Genomic DNA, 17,516 nt, shown 5'->3' on the forward strand with positions numbered 1-17,516 from the left:
TGATAGACACTGATGAACTTCTATCAATGTCTATCAATGTCACTGATAGACATGGATAGTCAGTGTCTATCATAGTCAGTGTCTATCAGCATCTATTATTGATAGTTATAAATTTTGCTATATTTTGTAAATATTTTGGTTCATTTTTCTATATTTAAAAAAAAATCCTTTAAGAATTATAGTTTTAAATATTTTGGGTTTTAGCTAAAAGAACAATCTCAAATCAACATACAAGCAAAATTAAAACAGGAAGAAAGCTAGCTCTTTAGGTGTTGTAAGTATCCCTGTAAACGAATAAAAAAACTGACCAATGATACCCCTTTAAAACTAACGAAAAACTTCCAATAATGCATTTTTTAAAAAATTACCGAATAATTGTAAGAGAAAAAAAACTTTTTGAGTATGTTTTTCTATAGAGAACATTGGTTCATATTCATCAAACTTGAACATCCTTCACAATGATTGATAAATGAATATCATAACTCAATTGTTTTCACTACATACTTTCAATTATCTGTTGTGGATTTTTCTTTTAAATAATTTTTGGGTGTCACATGTCTTATATTTAGGGTCCATGCCACAACTGTTGTGGATTATATGTCTGGCCAATTGGAGCGGTTCATGGCTCTGTCTAGAGCTTATTGGGCCTATACTAAGCTCTATGATGAACACTAAATTTTCATGCTCCTACTAATGAAGAAAAAGATGATGGAGCTTCCAAAGAAGATTAAAGGAGTTCTTAGTTTCCTTTTTCCCTTTTTTTATTTTTATTTTTATTCTTGCATAGTTTTGTTTGTCTTTTCGTAAATAGGTTAATTTAGTCTTTATTTTGTGTTAGAGCACCAAAACAAACCAAAATTATCTTGTTAATCATGTCAGTTTGAGCATGCTAGTCATTTGTTATGTAAGGTTGTACTTGATGATGATAATTAGAGTTTATCTCTTACTATCATGCTTTTCTATCAAACCCTAAAGAGCATAAAACTAAGAGTATTGTCTGAATTTGAGTGCAAAACCTCCTTAGGCTAGCCTTCCACATGTTCACATAACTTAATACACTAGGAATTCCTATCCCTTCGTTGAGCAATCTAGCCAAAGTGACAACCTATTGTTTTTTGTACTATTTATCCTTTTAGTCAATGAAGATATTGTCTCTCTCAAGTTTGCAAGGAGCACTTTTATGTTTTATTCTATCACAAGTAAAAATGTGCATTTAGTTATATATAAGAATTTATGTACGTGTGTTAGGCCTTATTAAGTAAGGAATAAAAAGTTAGGATGACACTTTTTGTTTTTGAGTTAACCAAAGTATAGCCAGGGGCAAGTAGGTAACATGTGCTTTCTTTTGTAGCAAATCGGTTAATGAAGGAAGTGAATGTTTTCCTTAAATATGACCCATGCTCGTAGTTAAATATCTTTCATGAGACCCATGTGGACAAACGGAGATGGTGAGGGTGACACTAGCGATCTTTTCTAGACAAGAATAAGAAAAGAAAAGAATAAAAACTTTTAAAATGGAAGCCTAGCAAAAGCACAAGTTTGACAGAGGAAGTATTTCCACTTAGGTATGAAGCTTGGTAAAACCGGAGAGTCATTAGGGACTACACTAGGTTTTATGTCTAGCAGCTAGATCAGTGTAGTATATTGGCTAATTAGTCGAGGGACGTTGAGTCTAAAGTTAGTAAAACTCTTGTGAGAGCCCTATTGGAAGTTTGAACAAGTAATGCATTAAGGTTTGAGACCTCTCCTGAAAGTTACATACTTTGCATTTACTCTTGACCAAACATGTTTATTTACTTCCACTATCTGTTATACAGTTTTGTTTGCTTGAGGACAAGCAAAGGTTCAAGTTTGGGGATGTGATAAATGTCAAAAAGTTCATGATTTCATTATATATTTTGTTACTTTTTCTTTAGTAAAGAAAGACTTCATATGATATTTTTAACCCTAAAATGGGCCTAAAATGAGTAAAATGAGAAAACATGTGTCTTTAAATTGTCATAAGTTATTTTTAACTGTTTTGAACCAATTTCATAAGCTTCACAGGGGTTTTGACTATTTTTGCATAAACGAGCAGTAATGCTCTTGCATCAAAACTCTAATTTTGATCAGATCGACCTCGATCATTCAAACTTGTGAGTTTCTCAGTCTACAGTAGTTTTTCAACTCCAAAACTACTTAGGGGATTTTAAAAACATGGATTTCGGTCATTCTTCATCTACCTTGGCCTATATAAAAGATTGGAAGCTTCATGGTTCCATAATATCCATTCTTAAGAAGAGATCTCACAAGTTACATCTAGAAATTCTTCAGGAACGAGCGTTCTTCTAAAAGGGAATAGTCTTTAAGTCTTCCCTACCCATGAGAGCATGTGTAGAGTGAGGATTCACTATTGAAAGAGGTTAATTAAATCTGTCCTAGAGTGCCTTTGAGAGTGAGGTTTTGACTCAAGGAGTTTATGTTACTATTTTTCCCGCACTTATCCATTCATTTCTTTTTGCTTTTAAATTTCTTTACGTTTTGCTCTTTAAATTAAGCATTTGTAATCCATACTTTTGAATTAATGAAGTTTATTCATTATTCTCTAGTCATGGGCTAATTTTCTAAGGGATTCGGTCATGTAGATACCTCAAGATAATATGGCTTGAGTTAATGCTATTGCAACACTTCACTTTATCATTTGTATTTCCTTTATTGCGTGAAGTGTGATTTTGTTAAGTTAAATCAACCATTTAATTTAACATGTTAGTTAAATCTTAATGCTTTAAGATAAAAATGAATTTTACAAAGGAATATGAGAAAATTGTACATAAGGCCTCTTTCTAGGGGCCTACATGAAAATTAGCCATGAGTTTTAAAACGAAAAATTTTGGCCTTATGCTTACGTCAGTGCCATATGGAATTACCACTTTGACCCCATGTGTATGCTTCTTCAAATTGAAACTCTCTTTTTTTTCTTTTTTTCTTTTTGAAATCTAATCTACAAATTTTTTTAAAAAGAAAAAAATTCTGGTAGTTCTTTTTCTTCAATCTACAACTTCTTCTTCTTCAATCGATTCTTTCTATTCTTCTTCGACTCAATCTATAATATTTTATTTTATTTATTTATATTATTTATTTTATTTTATTTTATTTCCCCTCTCTCTTCTTCTTCTCACGCACGCCTGAAACCCCCACGAGATCCTTGCTCCGTGCGTCGCCCAGCCCTTGTCGCCGTCGTGGTTGCCGTTGGATTTGTTGGATTTAGGTAAGTTGGTGTTTCTTTTCTCGAATTAGATCTACTGGCCATAATATTATGCTTCAATATTGTAATTCGCCTTTGTTTGGATTTTGAAATCGAGTTTTAGAAAAGCTTGGAAGTCAAAGGGGCACCGTCGAGGAAAGTTGGAAGTGATTTCGTCTTTGGGTAAGCTTTTGGGAATTTAAATTTTGGTTATCATTGCAATTTGTGGTGAATTGAGTATTTTGGATTTGGGTCTAAGGATTTAAATTTAGTTGTTTGGGCTGGAATTGAATGGTTGTATTCTTGTGATAGGACCGTTACCTTGAGTTGCTGTATTATTTTTGTTGCCAGATTAGATGTGAATCTTGATATCGAGGTAAGTAATCTTATTACTGGAACTGTCCACGTGTCAGACAATATAGTTATGATCTATTTTGTTGTTGACTGGATGTTCATATATACCTTATCTATTATGAGGATTTAAAAGACTAGATGCACATAGAGATATTTGAATGCTAGCATAATTTTATATATTATTATTCTATGAGATTCTATTTGATCTAAGGATGATGATATATATGTTTATGTTATAGAGTCATGTTATGATACCTTTGATGTTGTAAGAGTAATAGCATCCTCACTGTTAGTTAAATACCCACTAGAGATTGTGTTTCATTCGGGATTCACTAGAGGTGGTGATTTCCTTCAGGATCCACCAGAGGTTGTGTTTCCTTTGGGATTCACTAAAGATGGTACTTTCCTTCGAGATTCACCAAAGGTTGTGTTTTCTTTGAGATTCATTAGAGGTGGTACTTTCCTTTAGGATTCACAAGAGGTTGTGTTTCCTTCGGGATTCACTAGAGGTGGTGTTTCCTTTGGGGTTCACCAGAGGTTGTGGGTCCTACGGGACTTACTAGAGGTAGTGGGTATACTTAACTACAGTAGGATGAAATTCAAATATTCATGTATATATGTGTTCCATGAGGACTAAGAGCGTGTTTACGTCCCACCAAAGGTAGGCATCTAGAGGACATAGATGCTTAGCCTGATCCCAGTGGTGTTACTTACTGAGTATTTTATACTCACACTTTCTCATGTTTATGTGTCAGGTAAGGGCAGGGACGCGCCGGCGAATGACAAGAGGAATCTATGAACAAGCCACTGGGGACTAGTTTTATACTTCCGCTCATGATATTCATATTTGTTTTCATGTTTTTCAACTTTCAGTTTTGATGTTTGAGACTTACTATTAAGATTTATTTTCAGGCGTATTTATTATCATTTATGATTTATGGTAACCTATCAGTTGATTTTAATATTTGAATTTAATGGAGGTCTTTTAAATTTACCTTATTTATTTAGCATTTATTTCACTATAAAATGGCGCCGTTTTAAGTTCCATGCATGCATATGTTTAGTAACGGCCTAGCTTAAGTCCTAGGGGGTCGGATCGTTACATACTTTTCGGGAGGTGGAGTCCTTAGAGGTTACGAACATGAACATGAGCTTGTCATTGGATTCAAAGGTTTAAGGATTGCTTATTCCAACTCCATTTTCTCATCTATTTTTCTTCTTAATTCACTATTATGTTGTGTGTTTACCATCACACATACACCATCGCACTCTCCTCATATTTATTCGCTTTTTAGTTTATGATCTATACAATAACAATCATTTGACCATTATTTGATAAACACAACCTTGCATTTATAAATAGAAAGTCATTAATTGAATTTATTTTTCATTTAATTAATATCCCATGTTCAACCTTGGTCCTCATCGAGATTACCTCCTAATCGATTTATACTTGGGCTGTTTAGGAGAAAATTTGTGTGACTTTCACAGATTATTGCAGAACACATTTGAGCACGCAACATCCAAACAAAAATCCCAAGGAATATGGGACTATAAGAGCCTAGACATAGGTTGTCATGTAACATTAGATATAAGTTAAACCATAGGACTTAGAAATTGCATGAATCAATTTAAGTGTCAGTTAGCCATAGAAATATAGGACTAGCTGCTAGGGCTCCTAAAGGAACTTGTGAAACAAGACTGAATAAGAGTAGTTTTCTGTCCATAATCAGGTCAATGTTGACTTGATGTGGCTGCATAAGCTCAAGGTTTAACATTTGTAGGTTGAAGCTTAACTATAAGTCCTTGTTTTCATCTACTGTTTACTTTAATATGCAATATACAACCAAAAATCTCACTTAATTATTTCCATCGGTTACCTTCGATTTTGCATTGTGAATATTGTTTTAGAAAAAGTTGAATTGCAACTAGTCTCTTGGAATAAAATATTTGGAATACTATCAAGTTCTTTAAGACAGTGTATGTTTGCACTAGACCACTTTACATTATATATCTTAACACTCATACACTTTTGGTTGATCAGAAAGGGAGCTCTTTAGAAATGACCAATGGTCTCTCTTTAAACATGATGAAAAATTGCAAACACGACTCCTTAAAATATGACCGAACAATGATGAGAAAAGTAAACTTAAACTTGAATATCTACCAAAGTGAAATTGACAAATCATTATCATAGTTCGATTTTTTCACCATGTGCTTTTAATTATCTGTTGAAGACTTTCTTGTTTATTTTTTGGTGTTACAAGTTTTATATTTAGGGATTATGATTTTAGATATTTGGAGTTTTGTTTCTATAACAATCTTCGATCAATATACATGAAAATAAAAACGACAAAGAAGTTCTTTAGAAATGGTCAACGGTACTCCTTTAAAACTTATGAAAAACTACCAATGTTGCATTTTTAAAAACTGACTGAACAATGGCTAGAGCAAAAAATATTTTGGAATGTACTTTTCACAAAGAACATGGGTTCATATTCATTAAACTTGGCCAATTCCATAGCTAAATTGACAAATCATTACAGTGACTCATTTTTTTCATTACTTGTTTTCAATTATCTATCGTGGGATTTCTTGCTTAATTTCGGCTCTTATACTTAGGTATTATAGGTCTAAATATTTAGAGTTTTGTCTTTATAAGAACAATATTAGATCATTATACACGCAAATTAAGATGGAAAAGAAGCTATTTAGGAATGGAAAATTGTACCCTTAAAAACTAATGAAAGAACTGTCAATGTTACCCTTTAAAAACAACCAACCAATGGGCATAATGAAAAATCTCTGCAATATTTTCTTTTTGAAATTGACAAATGATAAATCATAATTCAGTTTTTTTCACCTTGTGCTTTAACTTAGGTCAACCTAAATTAAAACAACCTCATATCAATATATAACTAAATTAAATGAGCTCCTCTTTTGTTAGGGATTATTGTTTTAAATATTTGAAATTTTGCCTCTAGAACAACCTCACATCAATATATACCTAAATTAAAATGAGAAAGGAACTCTTTTAGTCTTCTTTATACGAATTAAAATACAATTCAATAAAATATTAGATTTAATAGGCAGAATGACAAAAGAATAACTTTAAAAAGAGGGAAGAAAAACTTAAGAGCGAGGGGAACAATTAAAAGCAAAAGATTAGAGAAAGAAGAAAAAAAACTCACTTGAAAATCATATCTCAAATAGTTGGTCCGGAATCACTTTAAGTGAATTTTGGATGCTCATCATCACAATTTTGGAGAAAAAACAATTTTAAGTGTGTCAAGATTTTTATCCTTCAAAAATTACTTTCAACCATACCTTAAAAAGTTTAACTAAAACTTATATTGGACGTGCAAAGAAAAGTGTGACTTATACATATATATGCTTCTTGGAAGAATATTAATTCTTGAGATTCTTGCTTTATTACATCTAAATCTAATTTTATGGTTGAAAAATTAATTTAAATATTTATAGGCTTCTTAAAAGATTCTTAATGCTTGAGATTCTTTACTTGTTTTATATTTTTAACAATATTATATCATTAAGATTCTTACATCTAAATCACATAATTTTAGTTCGATTTTTAATTTAAATACTATACGATTTAACTAAAGTTTTAGCAAACTTTTAAAAATAGTACCTAAATATTATTTTTAAAAAAATAGATCTATATTTTGAAAATCCTTTTACATATTTTCGTTAAGATTTCGATAAATAAACCAAAAAAAAAAATGTTAGTAATCTGATTTTGGAAACAAAAAGACAAGTCAAACCATATATTTCATGGTCCATTAAAACCATATAAAAAATTGGAGAAAATAAATTAAGTTTCACTCAAAGTTAACATTATCATATACAATATCTTGACTATTGAATAACTCTACCTAAGCTCATATGTTTTTTTATTAATAAGTTTCAATGTCATTTCTCCTTTTAAATCCGATCAATTTCAAATGAAAATCTTTTTTTTTTTCAAAGAAAAAAAGATAAAAATGGTAATACTTCTTATTCAAATAAATCCGATCGATTAAGAAAATTGACGCCTTAAATTATGATGGAAATAAATGTTAAATTAATGAAATGAAATCAAATAAAAATCATCTTTATTAGAAACTCTTAAATTTAAAGATAAAAGAGTTTTATTTTTTATTTATTTTTTAATTCCCTTTCAATATTTAAATAGCTTGTAAAAATATTAGATTGAATTAAAATTTTACAATTACAACAAATAATCGAGTTTAAGGTGTAAAGTTTAAGTATTTGATGGAATTGAAAGTTTGTATAAAAATTGATTCACATTGCCCAATTAGAAGTACGTAAGAGCAAATTAAAGTTCTAAATATATCATCAACGTTGACAGAATAAGATATAAATTAATACAAAAATTTGAGTGTTATTATTATTATTATTATTATTATTATTATTATTATTATTATTATTATTATTATTATTAATGGATAAGTGGTTATTAAATGTTGAGTTCACATATTATTTATGAGTTAAATGACCTGTTTTAGGTTTTTTCAACTTTTAAAAATTTTCTAATAGATTTTTTCAAACTTTTCAATTTTTGTCTAATAGATTCTATATCAACCCTTGAAACATTCAACAATTTTTTTAATTATCAAATTTTGTTTGATATAAAATTGTATTTGTTATCTAATTGACCAAATCATTTATCTTTGTATCTAATAAATTCATGAATTTTAAAAAATATCGAATAGATCACATACCTATTATATACAAAATTAAAACTTCAAAGATTTAACTATAAATAAAATTAAAAATTTGAAAATTTATTAAATATTTTTAGGTGGCATGTTTGGCAAGTGGTAGATTTGTTAAGTTTGAGGAGTTGATGGAAAAAATTCTTAGCACTACGGGAGTATTTATTCACACTATAAAATTATTTTCATAGATAATAATAAACTGCACACTAATGTCAGTGGACCACACTTTATTTTGAACAAAATACTACACTTAGTAAATAATAAATGAATGTAGTATAAAAATATTTTGATAATATCATATATGGTACAAGAAATTTTTCGACAATTGTTCAATCGTGAAGTTCACACTGTAAGAAGTTAATATGACTTAAAATAGATATTCATTGGAAGATTTAAAACTAAAGTTGAGAAGGTTAGAATTATAATTTTAACTTAAATTATATTACGCGAAATAAAATTTAAGTACGTTGAAACTTTGAAGGGAGAATTATTATTATTATTATTATTGTTATTATTATTATTATTATTATTATTATTATTTGGAAGATATGATTACGAGTAATTTTGTGTCATTAAATGTCCACCAAATTCCGGAATCTCTCTCACTATTTCCATAAATGACGTTTTCTTTTGCAACTCTCCAACTCTAAATTCTTCTTTCTCTATTTCACTTTCACAAACTTCATCCATTTTTAATAATAGTTTGTAAAATATGCTTTCTTTTCTTTTGTGGTTGGTCAATTATTGGAATTTTCTTTTTTGAAAAAAAGAGAAAACCGTCTATTGAGTATAAAAGGATTTTTAAAGAAAAAAAAAAACCGAATTTTAATAATCATTTGACTTTTTACTAATATCTTTTAAGTTGATTATTAGTATCATATCCATTAAATTATATTCAGATGAGCAAGATTAGTTAAGTTGAAATTTTGAATGCTAACCTAATATTCACAATCTTATATTCTCAAGAAAGAAAAAAAAATAATAATAACTCTAACATTTAGGATTATTAAGGAAAAGATTTGATCAAGGAATGAATGATTCAATCTCCCTCGCCGCTAATCCGAAAGATGATTGACATATCGATTATTTAAGAAAGAAAGATGAAAAAGGGCTTTCTTATATAGTTCAACGGGGGAGAGGGCGCAATATACATACATATACCCCTAATTAGAAGTCAGAGATTCTAATCTTGTTAACAAAATACATGTAGGAGTAAGAATTCAAGCTTATAACTACATGTCTTTAACGCATGTTTTGAGCTATGTCCAAGTGTTAATATTACTTTAATTGACAACAATATGTGAGGTAGAGATTCACGTATTAACATTTTAAGTCGATATTGGATTATGAATTATGTTGAAATTAACTTTTTTCCACGAGTTAATCTCTCTTGTTATAAATATTCCAAGATGATTCATTATAAAAATATCACAAATAAAAACAAAAATAAAAATTTCTCTCTCTCACATCAAAATAAGAAAAAGGTGTATGCATGGTGAAAGAAAAATGAGGTGGTTGATATGGGAAGTTTTCTTCATCCTAAGCGGTCTTTCCTCTTCACCTTCTCCGGCACCGGAAGCTTTCGTCGGAGTTCAAGACGGCCATTTTCAGTTAAATGGTTCTCCATTTGTGTTCAATGGCTTTAACTCTTACTGGATGATGTCCGTCGCCGCTGACCCGAACCAACGCCACAAAGTCTCCAATGTCTTCCACGATGCCGCCTCTGCCGCCCTCACCGTCTGCCGGACGTGGGCCTTCGCCGACGGCGGCTCCCCTGCCCTCCAAATCTCCCCCGGCGTTTATGATGAGATAGTTTTTCAGGTTCTTATTCTTTTCTTCTTCTTTTTCCTCTTTTTTATTCTTCTCTTTCCTGGGTAAAGGTATAATTTCATAAGTTAAAATACGGTAATATTTAATGGAGCCAAGATACACTCATATTCGTTATTTTTAATCATAAACGAAAAGAATAATACTTCTTAAAGAAAAAAAAATTATCACGTAATAATTTATGATTGAACACTTAAGTGAGATGTACAAAAATAATAATGTAGCTAAGTATACACTCCAAGATTTTTTTTTTTTTAAAAGAAAGTAAAATTACAAGTTTAGACTCATTGTTTTTAAGTTTGTATTTATCAATCTAATACACCCTTAAACTTTTCTTTTTCAGATAAAATCTCTTATCTATTTTAAAATTTTAAATACTAACTAATTTATTTGATATAAATTTGAATTCTATATTTAATAAATTCTTAAATTTTAATTTTGTGTCATGTTGAATCATTGATTTTTAAAAAAGTATAAAATACTTAAAATTGAAAATTGGTAGAGGTTCAAAATTTCTTTGATACTATTTAAAGTTAAAAGAATTTATAAAGACAAATAGATAGAAACCTATAAAAATTTAGAGAGTTATTAAACATGTAAATCAATCAATGTCATGGGTAAATTTTTTATTATTGCTTGTAATACGTGTATATATAACTATTATTTTAAATATTTAGGATTAATTTTATTTTGGAAACTCTCAAACGTCTGAAAAGTACGCAACAAAATCAACTTTTTCCTCTTTTTCTTCTTCTTATTATTATATTGACCTCCGAATTTTGGATCCTATTTCTTAATTAGGAAGTTAATGGGCTCGATCACCATTTAATATAAACATGTTCTATAAATAGTTTAAATATATAATTTTTTTCATTTGACAATATTAATTTATATCTCTAATCTTTTAAGTTACATCAAATAAAATTAAATAACAAAACAAATAAATTAGATTGAGTTACATAATCTTTTCGATTTGGTTTTCTATTTTTTCCTTAAAGATAATGTTTTGATAATTACGTGTATCCGTGCATTCTTTGCCTAACTAACTTGATCTGTTACACTTTTAAAATCTTGACCATTTTTTTTTAAAAGAAAAATTAAAACATAAATTTGGAAAAGTCATGAAAATCATTTGATATTTACTTTTTAAAATAAAGTTTATTAACATTGTTTTCACTCATAAATTTCTATGTTGTATAATCTATTTTCTATCCTGATTGTAAAAAGTAAGCCAATTAAAAAATTAGAAAAAAACCTTCGAAAGGAAATTCTGTTTTTTAGAATTTAACTCAAGATTATGTGAACACCAAAATAGAGAAATGCAAAGAAAACAAACATAAATATCAAAAATATAAAATGAAAAAAAGTTTTTTTCTCAAATAAATAAATAGTGATATTTGTTATACTTAAAATATTTTCACCAGTTTTACCATTTGAAATAATTACCAAAAAAAATTTATCATTCTCAAACGAAGCGTACTTTTTTTCTCTCAAAGAAGTTATAGAATTTTAAAAATGTTATACCAACAAATTAGTTTTAAAATAAAATCTATTAACAAATGGGCATAGTTTTGCTCAAATGAGTGTAGCTCAATTTGTATATACCATGTGTTAGCGACTAATAGATTGGAATCTCCTACCCATTATAGTACTAAAAAAGAATCCAAAATTTTAAATTTTAAATAAAAGTATATAAAACGAACCCTTAAAAAAATGTTATTTCGAGGATTTTATTATCAAATTATGAGGACAAAGTTTGAACTTCTAAGAAAATGGAGACTAATCTTGTGTTTAGATTGACTTTCTAAGTGCTTATAAGTAAAAAAAAATGTTTATAAACATTTAGAAAATCAATCCAAACATATTTTTAAATTTTAATTTTCTCCAAATTATAGATTTTAAGCAAACGATGTGGTTTTGAATGGTTAGGGACTTGACTTTGTGATATGTGAAGCCAAAAAGTATGGAATTAGAATGATATTGAGTTTGGTGAATAATTACAAAGACTACGGCGGAAGAGAACAGTATGTACGGTGGGCCAAAGCTGCCGGCGTTGATATTTATAATGACGATGACTTCTACACTAATCAACTTATCAAGAGCTACTACAAGAACCATGTTCAGGTTTCAACCTATACCCTATCTTAACTAATATTTTTATTCATATACTAATTAACTTTTAACTTTATTTGTGTACTATTTAATTAGTCTTTGAATTCTAATGTGTGCAATTAGAGTTGTTCATTTACCCTACACGGTTGGGACTTTGTGGGACCCACCCTCAAAAAGGTGAGAAATCTTATGGAGGGAGAGGGGAGAAATTTCTCTCCGTTGACGAAACGGAGACGGAGATGGAGACAGAGAATACATTTCTCATCCCCGATCTCGTCTCTACCCCGATAAATTTCTTTTTTCTCATGTATAGTATATATATACATATATATTATTTTCTTATATATGTATATTTTGTTATAATGAAATATATACACACATATATAAACTCACATTATGTGAGTACTGTGAATTTATTTTAATTTTTTTAATTAATTTTAATTAGTTTATTTTAAAATGCTTTAACAATTATTTTCTAATTTCCATCTAAATGTTTTTATATTTCAATACATGTATATATTTTTTATTACTCAAGATTTATTATTTTTAAATATCTAAATTGAAAGTTTAAATTTATAACATTTATATTTTATTTTTAAAAAAAAGTTATAGGATTAGATATTTTAATTATACTTTTGCATATAAAAAAATTATTATTTTATTAAGAAATCTTAATAGTGTTTATTTTTAGTAAAAAAAAAAGTGTATTGAAAATGATCCATTTAATATATAAAATTTTATAAAGGAGTATAAAATTTTACAAAATGAATAAACCAAAAAAATACAAATAGAAATTTTTTTTCCTACAAGGAACCTGATCCCCGTGAAAAATTTCGCGGGGATGGAGATTGAAATAGGGTGGTGGGGACGGGGACGGGGATGGGGAAGGCTTCCTTGTCCCCACCCTACCCCGTGGACATCCCTATGTGTAACAAATTTGTCCATGATATTTCAATTAGGGGTGAATACTAGAACCAACTAAATTCAATAGAAAAAAAATAGAAAATTGGTTTTTTTTGCTGAAGCACCGATTCGGTTCGGATTTAGAAGGATAAGAAACCCTAAATTTTTTATTCGCTTCAATTTTGGATTTGAGAATTGAACCCAAAATCGAACCAACCTATTTATATATATGTATATATAAAATAAAATTAACTGAATCGAACATTCATCGTTTGGTTTGATTTGGTATATATTTTCTCGAAAATATTTTATTCAGTTCAAACCAACCAACCCAAGAACACCCTTAGTTTCAATTATGAAAATATATCGTTAAAGTTTAATTAAGTTTCTTACCTATCTATATTAGTCAACATATTTGGGGTCAAATGTGTTTATTCTATGTTGTTGCGTAATAAAAGTTGACATGATGTTAGGATTTATTGTTGTACAATTCTTTTCAGAACATGTTGCCGTCGAGATTATTACAAAATTGAAAGAAATTAAATTTTAAAGTATATAAACTAAACTCTTAGTACTAAAGTTCAAGATTAGATTATTACGAAGAATTAAAATTTAGAGATTGAATTAATGGTTTTTATGAAAATTCAAGGACAAAAAGCATGTTCTTAACGTTTTTTAAATCTCATGTTTCTGTTTTCTCTATAGTTCAAGGACATGTTCAAATTTTGACTAGGACATGTGCCAAGCAACAACATTCAAATATTTAGGAAGACAATTAGAAATTTTTTAAGTTGATTAGACAAGATATACAATTTAATTATACTTAATTTATGTGTAAAACTCATGAACAACTAATTCAATTTTGAATCAATTGTTTAATGAGTAATAATATTCAACTTTTGTAGAGAGTATTGACAAGGAAGAACACAATTAGTGGTTTGAGATATATGGATGATCCAACGATTATGGGATGGGAACTTATGAATGAACCACGTTGTCAACTTGATTCATCAGGCAACACTATCAATGTAAGCTTCCAATAATTCATTCCTTTTTTTTTTTTTCTTCTTAATCACTTTTATTAGACGTCCCTAATTTGTTAACCACTTTTCATATTCATAACTAAGATTCGGTTTCATTTATAACTATAACGTTTATAGTTTTTAGTTTTCGGAAATCTAAGTTTGCTTCGTCCAAATTTACTTATAATAATTTTAACTTATCTCAAAAGAAACATTTGGAGTCTTAGTTAAAATTTTAAAAATAAAGATAACTTTTTTAAATTTATAGATACGAGTAGTTTTCTTGAGCTTAATTTTAAAATATATATATTAAAAATCAAATAGTAATTAAATGGAATCTAATTTATATGAACTAGTATATTTTAGAGTTGTCCATAGGATCGGGGTGGGACGGAGGATTCACCATCCCTGTCCCTGTGGAGATTTGTTATCCCCGTCCCCGCCCCACTCTCCATTTTGGGGAGTCGGGGTCGGGGAATCCTCATTCGGAGATTAGGTCCCCACGAAAACTTACCTGTTTATATCTTCATTTTTAATTTTTATTTTATTTAAAATCAATTAAATTTTGGTATTTATATTGAAATGGTAAATATTTTAAATAACAAATTATTATTATTATTTAATTTATCAAATTAATAACTAAAAATTATCTTAGATTTTTTTAATTATAAATTTAATAAAAATTTAAATTAATTATATTTTGAAATGAAAATTAAGAAAAAATAAAACAATATATATAAACAGTAGATAAGATACATATACACACACACATATATATACATATGTATATATTTATAATAAAAAGAATTTGGGTCGGGGACAGAGATGGGACAGGGATACCCTCCCCATCTCCGATCGGGGACCTCTTTTGTATCTTCGATTTGACTCCCATCCCTAGTCAAATCGAAGATTCAGGACAGGTACCCGCGGGGATCTGACACCACGAGGACTTTTGTCATCCCTAGTATATTTGATGTAATTGGTAATCACAGACTTTTTTTTTTTTTAGTTCAACTATTACAAAAGAAAAGAGTTAACTTGTCGACCTTTAAAATGATCATTAATATTTCATTCACTAAACCAAGTTAAAACTGATACATTTGACTTATTTGTATGTCATAATGTCTTTTAACCATTATTCATTAATGACAAGTAGAAATGTGGTCATTGTTATAATTTTGTGCTCCCTATTTTTTTTGTTTCTAATTTAAATAATTTTGTGTTGGTGAGTTATGATAGAGATGGGTAGAAGAAATGGGATCTTATGTGAAATCAATTGACAAACAACATTTGGTGGGAATTGGAATGGAAGGATTCTGTGGAGATTCAAGCCCAACCAAAATCAAATCCAACCCAAATAGTTACAGACTTGGCACAGATTTTCTCACTAATAATCTCAACAAAGACATAGACTTTGCAACAATTCATGCATATCCTGATGCTTGGTCAGTTCTTTTACTCCTCTCTCTCACATCACTAATATCCTATTTTCATAGGTGTTTTGAGGCTTCCATAATCTTTTAATTTTTATTCTCAATTTTGCTAATTAATTTTATAAAGTTCTCATTAACATTAGTTTTTTTTTAATATGACCTAAGGGAGATTTGAACCGCCATGAAAATTCTTATTGAGTTATGTCTACTTTGCTGATTTGTTGAAATTAATTAACAAAAGAGACGATATGTTTATAATAGTTTATTAACATCTTGAGAATGTCACATAAACATGACACTTGATGTTTTAGAGTCTTAACAATTATTTTCGTAAGTAAATGAGAAATATTAAGAGTAATCAAAAAGTATGGAGAATTATAAATTCCAAGGACCCAAAGTGTAAACAGTTAATAAGACAAAATTGATATTTTTTAATCATGGGTCCACAAACTCCTTGAGTTCACAACTTCATTCCCTCAACTTCTCCAACTGTTTGAGTCAAACATCCCGTCTGGGAAAAACGTTTCTATTGTAAACCACAGTAAAGAGAAATGCTTGAACCTAAAGCATGCATTGAGCCAAAACATAGTCAGAGAAGCAAATGGGAAAACAGTAATCAAACAAAGGCCCGACCATCAAATTAAACATCAAGAAGAGAGAGCATCTTAATTTGTTTTCCATTGTCACAGGCTACCAGGGCAAAGTGAAGCCACCAAAATGGCATTCTTGGAGGAATGGATAACAATTCACTGGACAGACTCCAAGACTATCTTAAAGAAGCCATTGATTTTTGAAGAATTTGGAAAGTCAACCAGAGGCCAAAACCAAACATCTAATGTAAGAGACAGAGATTCATTCTTAAGTAAGGTTTATTCAATTATCTACAACCTTGCAAGAAATGGAGCAACCATGGCTGGAGGTCTGGTCTGGCAAGTTATGGCTGAAGGAATGGAGTCGTATTACGATGGATACGAGATCGTTCTTCCCCAGAATCCTTCGACAAATGCCATTATAACACAACAGTCAAACAAGATGGCTGCCCTCAACATTAAAACTCAACATCACCTCAACAATAGATACTAAATACGTGTTCAGACTGTAATAATAAGTTTAGGTTAAGCTGAACTATAGGTTGGATTATGCTATTACTGGCTTATGGGTTAAGAGTAATGGCAAATGATAGCTTTCCAAGTGGATGTCCAAGTGCTAGGCACTTTGTAGTCAGTTTATTAGTTAGAAATAAAAATATTTATTTTCCTTCTGATATGACTATTTATGCCAGTCTCTTCATGGCTTAACTCTTTAAGCTTCTAATTCTCAAAAGGAAAGAAAATGGGCAAGAGGGATACAAGGGATCAAAGAAAGGAGGGAGGAGAAAGGGGGAGATGGAGAGAGATTGTGATAATTGGTACTACTAGGAAATATAATAAAATAAAAATCAATTGTTAGGGACGACGAAACTCCAGATATCTCCACTATGGTATGATATTGTCCACTTTGGACATGCACCCTCATAGTTTTGTTTTTGGTTTCACCCCAAAAGGCCTCTTATTATTGGAGATAGTTGTCATCCCTTACAAAATCACGATCATCCCCTTGTTTAACCGACTTTGAATGCATTCTCACCCAACATCAATCACATCCTGTTACCCATCAACAACTTAAAGGTAGGTATTAAGTTGATCATCTCATGACAAGGATTAGCTAAAAGCTACATTTTCATGAACTGCATATTATATATTGTGGATAATCTATAGTAAAGATTTTTCTAAAACCAAGAACTTCATCTCTTATAACTACACCAATATCTTATGTCTATAATTAATGCTTTGAAGGTAAACAATGAACAGCAGAGAAGTCTATATATAATATATAGGGGAGAGAGCTCAAGCGCATAAACTCT

At 29.6% G+C, this 17,516-nt stretch overlaps 1 protein-coding gene across 1 annotated transcript; it reads left to right on the plus strand.

Moving 5' to 3' along the window:
• Positions 1-9,640: 9,640 nt before the first annotated feature.
• Positions 9,641-17,412, plus strand: LOC120080136 (mannan endo-1,4-beta-mannosidase 1-like). Its single transcript, XM_039034706.1, has 5 exons — positions 9,641-10,137; positions 12,073-12,267; positions 14,064-14,186; positions 15,420-15,625; positions 16,303-17,412. The coding sequence occupies exons 1-5, from the start codon at positions 9,805-9,807 to the stop codon at positions 16,694-16,696; spliced, it is 1,251 nt and encodes a 416-aa protein (XP_038890634.1). The 5' UTR covers positions 9,641-9,804; the 3' UTR covers positions 16,697-17,412.
• Positions 17,413-17,516: the final 104 nt, after the last annotated feature.

Source organism: Benincasa hispida, chromosome 6 (assembly GCF_009727055.1).
Source record: "Benincasa hispida cultivar B227 chromosome 6, ASM972705v1, whole genome shotgun sequence".
Classification (NCBI taxonomy): domain Eukaryota; kingdom Viridiplantae; phylum Streptophyta; class Magnoliopsida; order Cucurbitales; family Cucurbitaceae; genus Benincasa; species Benincasa hispida.

What these genes read in the sequence shown, in the direction of transcription:
- LOC120080136 (XM_039034706.1), top strand. Translation starts at nt 9,805, where the DNA reads ATGCATGGTGAAAGAAAAATGAGGTGGTTGATATGGGAAGTTTTCTTC. An exon ending in ATGATGAGATAGTTTTTCAG is followed by an intron (nt 10,138 to 12,072) that starts GTTCTTATTCTT and finishes TTGAATGGTTAG; the next exon opens with GGACTTGACTTTGTGATATG. An exon ending in CATCAGGCAACACTATCAAT is followed by an intron (nt 14,187 to 15,419) that starts GTAAGCTTCCAA and finishes GAGTTATGATAG; the next exon opens with AGATGGGTAGAAGAAATGGG.